Here is a 13398-nt window from a genome sequence, read left to right as displayed (position 1 = left end):
GCACGCTCCACAGCACTTCATTCACGTTTGCATCCTATGTACCAAAACACAGCATTATTCCAGAACGAGCTCTCACACTACGGAGATGCTGAGTACTGCAAGGTCACCTTAACATAAAAGCTCCTCTTCCCCCAGCCCAAAAGCCACACATTTTACGAAATACCTTAACCATATGCCTTCTATCTTTACACAGCAGCTCTGTCTTTTCATCTCTTTCCTTCCAGATAATGGGAACGGAACAGGAGCTCTGACTAAAATACAAAAGGTTTCCCTTCCACAGACCACATGATGCCTGAAAGGGGCAAAGTCTTCACCTAACCCACCCATACAGAGCCTAACCCCACCCAGTGCAGGACGGACCAGGCACCACAGCCTGCTCTGCAGCCCTCAGCCCTGCAGCGAGTGTGGATACTGACCCGCACAAACTTCTTCCCAGAATGAAGATTTCATAGTTTGGAAGGCAATACTGCAGAGCAAGTGAGAAGCAGTGAGCAAGTCCTGTCCCCAGCGCTGCCCCACCTGGCCCAACACCAGAAATATCACCTCTCTTGCTCCTGGTCTGAGCCAGTGTCATTTTTACTGAGAGCACTGAGGCTCAGGCAAAGCAGCCCGATTAGTAACAGCCGCCTATAAAAAGGGCATCCAACAATAACACAGTTGCCAGGGACACGAAAGCCAGAGCAACTTCCGCACCCATTTCTTTCCAGAGAAGAAAGCCCCCTTCAGCCCCTGCCAAGCACTCGGATCTGCAGCAGCAGAAGGGAAAGCCTATCCAAGCAGAAGACATTACGGCGTGGGGCCTTCACTGACTCAAGGCGAAAGTTAAAGATGAAAAAGGATTTACACTGGTAACGGGGAGCAAAGCTTCATCCAGACTCAGCCGACCTAAACTGGGATAAGGCACCATCCTCGTAAGTTAGAGCACTGTGGTCTCTGACAAGCAGTACGGGTAACCAGAATGGTATGACAACTTCTCGGCAGGAATTGTTTCTTCCTGTTTGATGCTTCATCCAAATAAAATGTTTATAAACACACGGAATCATTCCTGCCATAACAGACTATGACCTGAAAGGGCTGAAGGGCCCCAGGCAGGGGACACAGGCTACAGGGCCGCTGGCATAAACACAGCTCTTCCAATCTGCAAACCCATTTTACAAAATGGCCATTTTATACCCAGCTGCATCAAGCTGCAACAACTTCAAGGCTTTAATGCACATGTTCGTGTGCCCTTCCCCCAGCACACATTCCTGGCAGCGCAGAACCCATTGCTCCAAAATCTAAAACTCTAAATAATTTAGACAGTGGAACCCAACCCTGTCCAGGCACACATTTCTTTCTGCTCCCTCTCTTCATCCCGTTTTATTCTTCCAAGTCGCCTCAGCCTTCTCCCTTCTCACACCTCACCCTGAACATACATGAATTTCTTTGCTCCTCAAACAAATCGATTCCTCTGCTGTTTCTTGCCGATCCAGTGACATGTCTTCCCCTTATTGCTAAATCTCTACTCTACTCACCTCATTAGAGCAGTGTTGCTAGCCTCAAGCATTTGGGTCAAATCATGCACTCATTTCCAATGCCCTAAGGCCCTGTAGTCAAGGCTAAAGCCTCCCTGAATATAATTTAACACACTTTTTTTTTTTTTTTTTAAAGAAAAAAACTTGATTACAAAATGCTCTGGCCTGCTCCTTTCACCATTAACTGATTTTTGCAAGTCAGCTGTGATGAACTGGATGGGCTTTCCTAATTCCGGGGATAAACTTTTGAAAACAATAGCATTTTGAAATGTCACACTGAATGTGCATGGTGAAAAAAAATAGGAAGTTAAATACCTATAGCTGCATACACATTTCCAACCATCTGAGGTTTCTGCACCAGGTGGGCTACGGGTACAGGCTGCACTACAAGTATAAAGTTTGCAAAGTTTATATACTCAACTGCAGAAAGAGAAAAAATACAAAACTCAAAAGTGAGTTCTTTAAACTCACCATGAACTTTAGCAAGGTCTCCTGCAGAAAAAGTTTGCTTGGGTCCATTGGCATAACTGCATCAGCAAACTCTTGTAGAGTGTGAGCGACATGTGAGCAAAACCTTTACTTTCACAATGTTGCAGGCACGCATCCCCTTCCAGCTAAAACCATACCCCTGAAAAGGTTACTTTCTTCAGCCCATCACTACCACCCATTGCAAGATATTAACAACCACTTGGATTTGCATGTTATGAGACTCTAATCCACTTCAGCCAAGAGACCTGAGCCTGCAAATGTCCGTTATTTAAACTGTTTATATTTATCCAACTCATGTAGAATGAAATAAACAGCAGCCCAGGTGACAGATGTGAGAATAACTGGGGCAGCCGTCTCTTCAGCCGACCCAGCTGTAACCAGCAGCTATGCATTCACTGTCTAAATTACTCAGATAAAGTTCCTTTAAAATGAAAAAACATCCACCTTAGGACTTTCAGCAGAAATGTCTTGAGAAATAATAAAGATTAGTATGCAAAAAAGAAAAGCTTCTACAGGACACCTGGTTAGAAGGAGTTTGCAATGCCCTTATTGTTTCACATACTCATTTTTCATTACCTGTATGTGTCACATCATCACTTGCACTGTACAGAAGAACACACCATCTCATGAACAAGTTGCTTACACTTTGCATCTTTTTTTCCACAGACGTGAAATGCTACACAGGATGTCACATAGCAAAGGAAAATCTAACAAATTCCACTGATATTATCAGCTGTTTTCTCCAAACTCCAAGGCTCATACAGTCTGTTTTTTTTTTTCTTTTTTTCCCTTAAAATTGGGAGAATTATATACAAAATAGTTCTATTAATGAAATCATAAAGCTGAAAAAAAAACCTTAAACACCTAACAGGCAGTAAAGCTACAAAGGCTTAATTATTCCAGGATATTCAAAGAAACAAGTCATATATACCAGTTTAAATCCTCTGCTATACATGAAATTTTGTGTACTGTTTCATGTGTATCAGTCCATTATTATTCAATCTACAGGGTTAGTTGAGTCAATATAGGAATTGCTGTTGGGTCAGGTTGCCAAGGTAGCCTGGTCAGTCCACCTCCAGCAATACACAAGGACATAAGAACAACTGTATGCAGACCGACGTCCGTTCAGTCCAGCCAGTATCCTGTCTCTAACAGTGAACAAAAACACAGATGCACAGAAAAAGAGTATCCTTGCTCTTTGCTTATACGTGATACTTTCCCCTAATACTATTAGCTAGCAACGATTTTCAGTTCAGAAGCTTCCTGAGATGGTTTCTATATATTAAGAGAGACTCTTAGTAGGTATCTTCCTTGAACTTGTCCGAATTTCTCTTGAACCAGTATATACTTTTAGTATATACCACCCTGTGACAAGGAATGCCACACTTCAGTTTTCTGTTGCATGAACAACTACCTTCTTCCATCTATTCCAGCTCCTGCTCGCCTCACTTGATGCCACTCACTCTTATACTGGAGAGAGTAAGAAATCAACCCCTTCCAGCTTCTCCTTGATACGTTATTTCTTTCCCAGTCACGTCTTTTGCAGACTGACAAGTCCTAACCTACTTAGTCTGTCTTTATGCAGTAGCCATTCCAGACCTCTGATGATCCTCATTCCCCTTCTCTGCACCTTTACCAGTTCCTTTTTAAGGTGAGAGACCAGATCTGCACACGTTATCCAAGATGCGAGCAAACCCTGGTTTCATACAATGACACAGTGATGTTCTTTGTTATCTATTTCGTTCCGAATACTTTGGATTTTGGGATGGAGGTTGTTTTGTTTTGGTTTTGACTACTATTCAGTAATGAGCTGATGATTTCATCACCTTAAGACTTTGTTCCAGAGCAGTAACAATCAACCCAAGAGCTCACCGAGATTTTGTTATCTATTTCGTTCCGAATACTTTGGATTTTGGGATGGAGGTTGTTTTGGTTTTGACTACTATTCAGTAATGAGCTGATGATTTCATCACCTTAAGACTTTGTTCCAGAGCAGTAACAATCAACCCAAGAGCTCACCGAGATGCATATGAAGTTCAAATTATTTTTCCCTGCACATGCATCGCTACATTTACCTACACTGAGCCAGTTGGTTAAGAAAAAAAATGCCAAGTCACGCAACTGTTAAGTAATGTGATAATAATCTCTTCGTAATGTCATGTTACAATCCCTAAAAAGTTTTTAAGCATGAGATTTTACTTGCTTTCCACATTTTGCAAATAATTGTAATGATTCTGTATACTTAGATTATGCTTAAAAATCCATTTTTCTTCAGTTATACCCAAATTCTCAACACAACCACTTCCTAATTACAGTTTAATTAGACTACACTGTGATTACATGTTGCATGCAAAAACAAAAAATCTTAAATGAACTTTGGATTTGCCACCCTTTATCTTAATTAGATGTTATTCTTTTGTGTTGACACAGAGGAAGTGAGAAGTGAGAAAAATAATTCCTTGAAACAGTCAATTTGCAAGAGAATTTTCAGCTTTTGAGCACCGTATCTTGAACAGTCACAGTTTTGTACTAACATCAAGGCTTTGCACCTTTGCCATGCGACAGAGAAAGCACTTCGATCTCAGGAAAGCCACTACAAACTGAAGATGCTTGACACTAAAATTGACCAGGTTCTTCATCAAGTTGTGATTTCTAAGGGATTCTAGAAGACTGTGCTGTAAGGCACCGCTAAGTCTTTACAGAGCACTAATTTAACACATTTTTATACGTTTCAGGGAGCTGCCGCGAGGAATGAATTCCACAGTAAATGTCACAACTAGGAAGCTGGGAAATTGCCACACATGTAACAAGCACAAGTAATGGTGCCAGGTACGGAACAAAGGCTTTAACACAGCAAATTAAACAAAATTCCCACCATAAAGTTTCTGATTCAGAGAGATGTAATTATTTCTGTGGTGTTTCACTGAACAAGTTATGTTTCAGAAGACATCCAGAGAAACATTAGATGTATGCTGAAAAAGAGAAAATAAAAGAACAGTGCTGCAAGGGGGGGAGAGGCGGGCAGGGGATAAACATAGGTAAGCAGAGGATGTTGAACTTTATTTAAAAGATAGACCAAAGCTAACAACAGAGACTGGAGACAACATCAGAGGTTGGATGAATAGGAGGCAGATATAGGCCAGCAAAGAGGATGCTGCATTCAAGTTTACTGAAAAGCCAGAGAAACCTCCTTTTCTTTGTGGAATGAGTATGGTAGGCAAAGGATTTAGAAGCTAACTAGAAAAGAGGAAGAGAATGGTCACAGGAGACTTCAAGATGGTAAGGTGCTGTGGTTTAACCCCAGCCGGCAACTAAGCCCCACACAGCCGCTCGCTCACTCCCCCCCAGAGGGAAGGGAGAGAGAATCGGAAGGATAAAAGTGAGAAAACTCATGGGCTGAGATAAAGACAGTTTAACAGGTAAAGCAAAAGCCACACACGCAAGCAAAGCAAAACAAGGAATCCATTCACTCCTTCCCATGGGCAGGCAGGTGTTCAGCCATCTCCAGGACAGCAGGGCTCCATCACGCCTAACGGTGACTTGGGAAGACAAACGCCATCACCCCGAACATCCCCCCCTTCCTCCTTCTTCCCCCAGCTTTATATGCTGAGCATGACGTCATATGGTGTGGGATATCCCTTGGGTCAGTTGGGGTCAGCTGTCCCGGCTGTGTCCCCTCCCAGCTTCTTGTGCACCCCCAGCTCGCTGGTGGGGTGAGAAGCAGAAAAGGCCTTGACTCTGTGTCAGCACTGCTCAGCAATAACTAAAACATCCCTGTGTTATCAACACTGTTTCCAGCACAAATCCAAAACATAGCCCCATACTAGCTACTGTGAAGAAAATTAACTCTATCCCAGCCAAAACCAGCACATAAGGACAGGCACGTCAGCAGACAGGGTATTTTCCAACAATGACAGAAAACAATGGAAGAAAGCAGCGTCAGAAAGGTAAATACCTTGGATTCGAAGGAGCAACAAAACATCCAAGAGAAAACGAACGAGAATAGGAAAAAGGTTCATTACAGAGGCAAATTTTGAGTCTTCAGCATCTAGGATGCACTTAACAGAACAAAAAAAAGCCCATCTTAAAGAAAAAATAAGTAGTGCCAAAACTTGAAGTCCATGAGATTCTAGAGGAAAATGTGGCATGCAAGGTGGGGGAGAATATCACTTCCTACAGAGACACTGAAAAGAAAGCAGTATATTTTGTAGAGACACAAGTCTGAAGGCTGAGACAGCAAATCTGGGAACACATCCCAGCCAAATCTTAGAAAAAGACAGAAAAACACCCATTTTACGCAGGAGATGTCTGTTGGTGAGAGCTGCAGAGAGACCATGCTTTGGAATGATGAAAAAAGCTTTCCAAAAAGCATGTTAGAAATATGTGTAAAGGAACTCTAGGTGAGGGATGTGCTCAGACATGACAGCTTAGGACAGAAAAAAAGAAAGGGGGGAAAAAAAAAAGGGGGGGGGAAGAGAGAAAGGCTGAGAGTAGTGTTCATGTGCCATGTCAGACCAGTCTGTACTAGTCACAGCTCTACGGCTGCTTCCCTTGCCTCAGAACTGCTAACAAGTGCAGAACATTTTTTATTATCTGCTGTTCCTCTGAATGTTTTCCAAATATATCATTAGCAATGCAACCATAGCCAGTTTCCTCTTTGTGGGATTTCTCAGAAATCTGAAGACGTGATTTGTCCTTTGCATTTCCCATCATGGTTACCATGTGTGCTTCGAGACAGTGTTTTGGGTGGCAGATGTGGGTGAGATGGCACAAAGTCAGAGGAAGCTGGGAGAACTGCCTTCATGCCCAAATGGCAAAACCTCCTGGCTCAAAGACACACAGCGCTTTCCACTGGTATTTTCATTATTAATTAAAATACACAAAATGGCTCTGAAAAGAAAAATCATTGTTCTCCCCACCCCCGATGACATTATGTCTTACCAACACACACACTGTCCCATCCCTGTCGGTGGGAGCAGCAGAGCCATGCACTCTGAGAGGCCATGGTCAAGCAGAGAGCAGGAAGGCTGATAGAAACAGAGCAGTCCTCAGGCTGTGAAGCAGGGTGGAGGCCAAGAGCTAGTGCATAGCAATTCCTGAACCACAGAACCAAACAGGGCTGTGATCCCCGAGAGGCTCAGGACTCCCTAGGAAGCTAAACCTGTCACAGGCATGGTGACAATACAAGGAACTCCAACATCAACAAAAGCACTCCCAAAACTTCAAATTTCAGCAAAGAATTCTTAACAAGGTATTAGGAAGGGGAGATTCTTCCCACTGTGAACAGAGATCCACACTTTGCTTCCCAGAACATTCAATAGTCTAAAAGCAGCTGCACGTGTATCTCTTCCACACGGCCTGGTCAGGAAGTTGTGGAATTTGGAAAGCTCCATTACAAACAACTTCAGAGGCATGCTAATCCCTACCTAATTCACCATGCTGCCTGAAAGGTTCCTTTCTCTATCCCTCTCCCTGAATGACAGCACGATTTAAACATGGTGAGTTTGGGGCAAAGTCACTGGCAAAATCACTCGATCAGTCTCTTAACACGTGTGTGATTTACACAGCCAAGAGTCTCCAGCCAGAGACTTCAAGACCACCTTATTTGACATTTGCAAAAAACCTGCAGGAATCTGGATTTGAAAAACTAAATTTCAGCCTTTGAGAAAAGTTACACACAAAGAGTATATATCCCTCAATGTACAAGCTGGCTTAAAACAAATTCTCACATAAAGATTATCAAAAAGGTCAGATTTTTGTCTACTATGGCCTCTAGCTCCTGCTGCAGAAATTGAAAACAGTTACCTATCCAAATCCAGTGTCATATCTCCTACTATACTAGTCCAACTACAGATATAGCAAACTCCGCGTTAGCTCAGCTCTTGCAATAATGTTTCAAGGTTAAATACAGTTCAGACTCCGTAAGGCACTGAGTGTATGTATGAAACAATGCGACCCCCCCAACCCTGCCACAATATGCCACTGCATATTGTTGCACAAGGTGGACCTCTTCTGGTGAAGAGCTTGTGCTCCAAAACACCTGGTTCCGTTAGTCCTGGCTAAGCAGAAGTCTACAGGGATCACATTATACAGCTTCTTTTAAAAGTAAAGCAAAGCATATGGTGGGGTGAAGGGGAGCAGTAAGTCAGAGAGAATCACAGAGCACACATGTGAGTCCTTACCTCAAACAGTGTCAAACTTTCATCGTTCAAGATGATTCTGGGAGGTGCAATAACTGAAGTTAAAAAACAAGTTACAAAACAGGACCACCCAGCAACCAAAACAATAAATACAGCAGGTATGGGAGGGATTACTGCTCTTTAAGGAGTGACACATTCACACTGCCCACATAGGCTTCTTATTAGGCAGAAGCATAATGTGGCTAAGTGAGCAGGTTACACCTTCTTTGCGCTCTGAGGCTCTATTTAGGGAAGGAATTCCTCCCCAGGTCATACCTCATGGCACCACAAGACCCCATATGCACCACAGCTAGGAACAGGCTTTGTAAAGTAAGGCCAAATATTACCAACAGCACACTCACACAAGTAAAATGGCAAGTCTGCATCTGCAAGGTGGCTTCTTACAAAGTCTCTCAAACTGCCAACTGTGAAAAAAGGAGAGAAAGGTTTGCTGAATTACATTTTTTTCTTCAGATGCTGGGCAAAAAGGCTAACCTGTACCAGCAGAACTGCCCTCTACAACGTCTGTAGATTGCCTTTTCCTCAAAAGAACACTGTTACTATTACAAATATCAAAAAACAAAAAACCACAAAAAAACCACTTAGACATGCTGGTCCCTTAGCAAACTCTCAGGATGTCAGTGAAGTTCTTCCTAGGAAATCCAATAGCAGCTGCAAGATTTGCAGAGACCAGCCAGGTGAGACTCTGGTAACTAGTTATTAGTTCTTGTTCCATACAAAAGTATCAAAAAAATTGTGTGGGTAACTGTCACTGCCAGCTGAGAATAAAAGGGTCTCAATTTACAACAGTAAGAGCTACTTGGTGTATGGTCTGACAGCCTTTTATGAACTGACGGAGGCAGAAATGTTCATCCCCTGTTATTCTTATTACAGCTTTTTATTCTTCCTGGGTTTTTGGTTTTGTTTTGGATTGGGGGGTTTGTTGTTTCTTCCCCAAAACTTTTTAAGCTTTAACATAGAGGAAGCGTCCAAACTCATCTCAGTAACGTACCATTTGGACACAAACAACAGGATATCAAGTGGGACAGTTTCCTGAGCACAAATATTTTGCCATCAAGTAGGCTGACAGTCTCCATCAAGTAGTCCTGGAAATAAATTCCCTAATTTCCAGGGAATTAATAGATTCCCTGGAAACCTAACCCTAACCACAGACCCTTTTCTCATCCAGTTCAGGGGCCCTATAAGGACAGCGTAGCTAGCTACTGCTGCTTTTTCAGAGCAGTATTACTCCCCTGGACAGCAGAAAGGTCTGTCCAGAGCCACTCTCTTTTGTCATGCAACTGATCAGTGATGAGAGGTTAGCTGCAGCTGCACAGACTGAAGTGGAGATTGCTCTTACCAGTTTCACTAGGACGGAAGAACCCCTGTAGAACATGACGGTCTGGAAAATGGACTCTCAACACCACCTAAGTCAGAGGCAAAGCACATTAGGTCAATTGTTTATGGCTGTTCTGTAACACCTGTCCTTGGCTTAGAATTTGTGAGCAAGTTTGTTGGTTGTTTTTTTTTTAAATGGGGAGATTTGAGATATTTACAGGGGTAGAATAGCATATTGGCTAACAATTACTGTGCAGCTCCTCAGAGAACATGAGCTGTCTGGCTTTCAAAGGCTGTAAGAGAGCTGATCTATAGAAACAGTATGATGTACAATGCAGCAGCGCTTATTCAGAGAGTAGGAGCTCCCTGTGCTAAGTGATGCACAAAGTAGAAAGTCTCCCACGGACAGGTACAGACAGTGTATCAGTATCTTTTTTATAGCAGCAGTAATCCTCCCACCATACATCTGAAGTAACTTATACCATTCTATTTCCAGCATTGGTCAGAAAGCACTTAACTTGGGAACTTAATCTCTTTTTTTTTTTTTGCAATAAATCACCAAAGACAAAAACTGCATTAGGATCGTATTTACAGAGTAAGAGATCTCCAATCTGTAACATCTTATCATTTAACTTGTAATGACATACTGTCAAAATGTAAGAGTCTACAGAGGAGAAGCAGATAGCAAAGCTCAGTCGTACAGACTGCCGTGTGCACAACATAAGGGTTGTGAAACATCTGGAACAAAATAAAAGGAGTTATATTGCCCGCCACTCAACCATATCATTACAGGCCAGCTGATTTTACATGGCACAACTGTTATGCAAGTCCCACAAACAATTAACAGGGACAGGAATCTGAAAAGTCTTCCTATAAGCTCAAGATCCGGTTGATCACAATTGATTCCCAAAGTTACTCAATCCCCAAGTCTGGACTAGCCAGAGGGGTTGGAAAAAGAACAAAGGCTACCTTTGGGTAACGCTCTAACTTTTCCTTCAGCTGAGCCTCTCTCAATGATTTTGTCATCAGTGGAGCTTCTTCCAGGCGTTTCCTAGATACATGGGAAGAAGACAAACTGTCACTTTTGTCATTTTAAGATGTATTTTTATTTTATTAAGAAAGTGAAAGGTCCAAGCAGCGCTGATGAGAATTGCTCAACTGTTCCATGTATCCCTCACAGCATTTTCCCTACCTCCCATGGTTCCAAAATCTCATATATGGAACTACTGAGCATCAGCAACAATACTCTATAAAATTACTTTTCTTGTAGAAGTTTAAAAATAAGTTCACTACAGCAGATGCCAGAACCGATACTAAGAAGAGCAAGGGAATGTTTGCTTAGACTACGCAAGAAGAGATGGACTTGTCAATCCAATAAAACAGAGACTAAAGTTGGACGTGATTACTCCAGGGAGGGAGAAGAACTACTGAAGCTGAAAAAAAATGCTGGCACAAGAAATTAATGGATATTAATTAGCACCAGGGAAACAAAACAAAAATGAGAAGTTTCAGATCATTCAAGAATTGGCATTGTAGACTAGTGTTTAAAAGGAGTAGTGTGTGCAAAAAAAAAAAAATCTACTCGTATTTAAGATGAAATAATAAATTCAAGAAAATTATTATATATTTTCCTGTAAGTAAAGAAATAAGCTTAGATCCAACAGATCCCACGTTCAGCTTTAGTCCCTTTTCCATGTTTGCACTGAATTCTGAATAACCGATTTACTAGGCTACATTTTGGTGAAACATTTGATCATATAATTCTGCACAACTATTTGCAAGTTAATCTCTCACATCTATACAGTTTGAAGGACCTCTTTTGATTTTTAAGAATCAAAGTGTCTCAGGAACAGCTGCTGAACAAAACAACTACAGGCTTACTTCACCAACTGTACCCAGAACTGTCAGCTGGTACACCACGTTCCAAGATGCTCTGAAAGTGCCAACTCGCAATCTGAAAAGCAAACATGAAACTAACCTGCTCCATTCCGTCTTTGTGTACCAATTGCTGATTCATACCAATTCTCAGCTCTTCATGAAGTCAGAATTAAATTCTAATTGCATTTAAAGGATTGCATTGTATGCAGTTTTTGTTAAGATTCACCAGCTGAGATTAGAAGCCAACTGGTATCAGTTTCATGTGTAACTTGCCTTTATTTTTATCCCTGGCTGTGAGGGGGAAAGGGATTTCAAGCACCAGCAAATTTGGAAATTAGGGGGTTTTTTTTGAGGGGGCTGTATGCCAGTAACCCCCAGCCAAATGATCCTACTTTTGTACCACTAAATACTCCAGACCCACAAGCAGCAGAGCAATTTTCAAGCCAATCTGTATACTCATGTGAATTTCAGCAGCCTGTGGGGAAAAAAACCAGCTCTAAGTAAAAAGTTCAACTCAGACTTGGTTACAGTGTAAAGTAGGCTGTCCCATGGTCTCAGAGAATGCTTGTAATGCTTAAAGGAATGTTATGATCCACTTGAAACTAAATACATTCATGAAATTAATTTCGTTAAGGAACATATAGACAACAAAATGCTGTTGTGATAGGCAGGCTAGTTTATCTTAATCTGAGTTTTAGTTCAGATCTATTCCATCAGATGGAATAAAAGTACAGTCCGATATTCATGATTTTACAGCAAGCTACTTGAACAGTGAGATGCATAGTTAGTCCAGCTTCCTATACTTCTTCCCCCTCTTTGTGCGTGTTCCAAATATTCTCATGTCTTGATTAGCTAAGTTTGATTTTGCTTTATTTCCATTTGGGTAATGTCTCAAAGTTGGTCTTTTCTGATGAGGTCTAATAAAAGGTTAATTCCGTTACTTAAAATACAAGGTGTTTCTTACTGGCTAAAAATGCTACTAGCTACTACTGAAGTCAGTGGGAGTTATTCTTAAGAAGCTGGATCATTGCGTTCATATATTTGTCCATCACAAATTACAAATCCCAGCCATTTAATTCCTAATAGTTAATGTGAAGTCAGATCAAGACAGATAGCAGGAGCTCACCACTGCTTTGGGCCTCTAACAAATAAAAGCACATCTAATTACAAAGGCAGTGGCTTCTCTTTTAGAAGAAGGGAGAAGGAAAGAAAGAAAGAAAAAGAGGTGGGGTGTTAAGTGGCTTTGAATAACTCCCTGAAATGCAGAATACGGGAAGGAATCTTTCTCTTAATCCTTTCTCAGTGAGGGCCAATCCCCGATTAGCTTGAGGTTCTCAGATAAACTTACCACCACATAGGCATCACAGACACTTCATGATGAAATTTTCAACATCCACACGAAACCATTATCCCATGCACAAATGCTCAACCAATTCACACAAAAACATAGGTTCCATCACAGAAACATGACATAGCCCTTGAACTCAAATGACATAAGGGGCAGAGACTCCCAGTGCTGATCATTAATTCATTAATACCACACCCAGTAACTTATCTACAACCTTTTACCCAGAGATCACAGCCAGCTATAGGTGCATAGTGTCACAGAAGGGTATGGAGCAATCTCAGTCACCAGCAGAAAGGGAACTTGCCTCTCACTCTGCAGCTGTGCCAAACGTTTCCGTACATCATCCACTGTGACTTCAAAAAACTCATCAGGAAGCTCTTCTGGGCCAGCAGGAAGTGGTTCTAGCAGGTCTAGGTGACACACAAGTGGCTCTCGTTCTACAAGCTACAGAACAAAAGTGAGCTTCGATTAGTCTTAAATGCCTTGCTCTGCTTATGCTATAAGGGTCCTGAAAAAAGTAAAAGGACAGTATTTGCAAACTGAAATACAATTGCTAGTAGGGAATTCATGTCACTAAGATCAGACTAATGATACAGAGGTTGTCAGTGTTGTCATTTTTTATAGTTGATGGAGCTTGGGGCACAATTCCTCC

At 41.8% G+C, this 13398-nt stretch overlaps 1 protein-coding gene across 1 annotated transcript in view; it reads right to left on the bottom strand.

Annotated features, from left to right (window-relative positions):
• Nucleotides 1–13398, bottom strand: part of ASPSCR1 (alveolar soft part sarcoma chromosome region, candidate 1) — a 49322-nt gene that overhangs the window by 14222 nt on the left and 21702 nt on the right. Inside the window, exons 6-10 of the mRNA XM_009324549.1 lie at nt 13051–13190; nt 10490–10571; nt 9543–9609; nt 8545–8607; nt 8186–8238 (exon numbers count right to left, since the gene is read on the bottom strand). Of these exons, the coding sequence (XP_009322824.1) occupies nt 8186–8238; nt 8545–8607; nt 9543–9609; nt 10490–10571; nt 13051–13190 (405 nt within the window). The remainder of the gene's footprint in view (nt 1–8185; nt 8239–8544; nt 8608–9542; nt 9610–10489; nt 10572–13050; nt 13191–13398) is intronic.

This window comes from Pygoscelis adeliae, unplaced genomic scaffold (assembly GCF_000699105.1).
Source record: "Pygoscelis adeliae isolate BGI_AS28 unplaced genomic scaffold, ASM69910v1 Scaffold445, whole genome shotgun sequence".
NCBI classification, from domain to species: domain Eukaryota; kingdom Metazoa; phylum Chordata; class Aves; order Sphenisciformes; family Spheniscidae; genus Pygoscelis; species Pygoscelis adeliae.
Note: the sequence above shows the minus strand (reverse complement) of the source record. Positions and strands in the feature narration are given on the sequence as shown.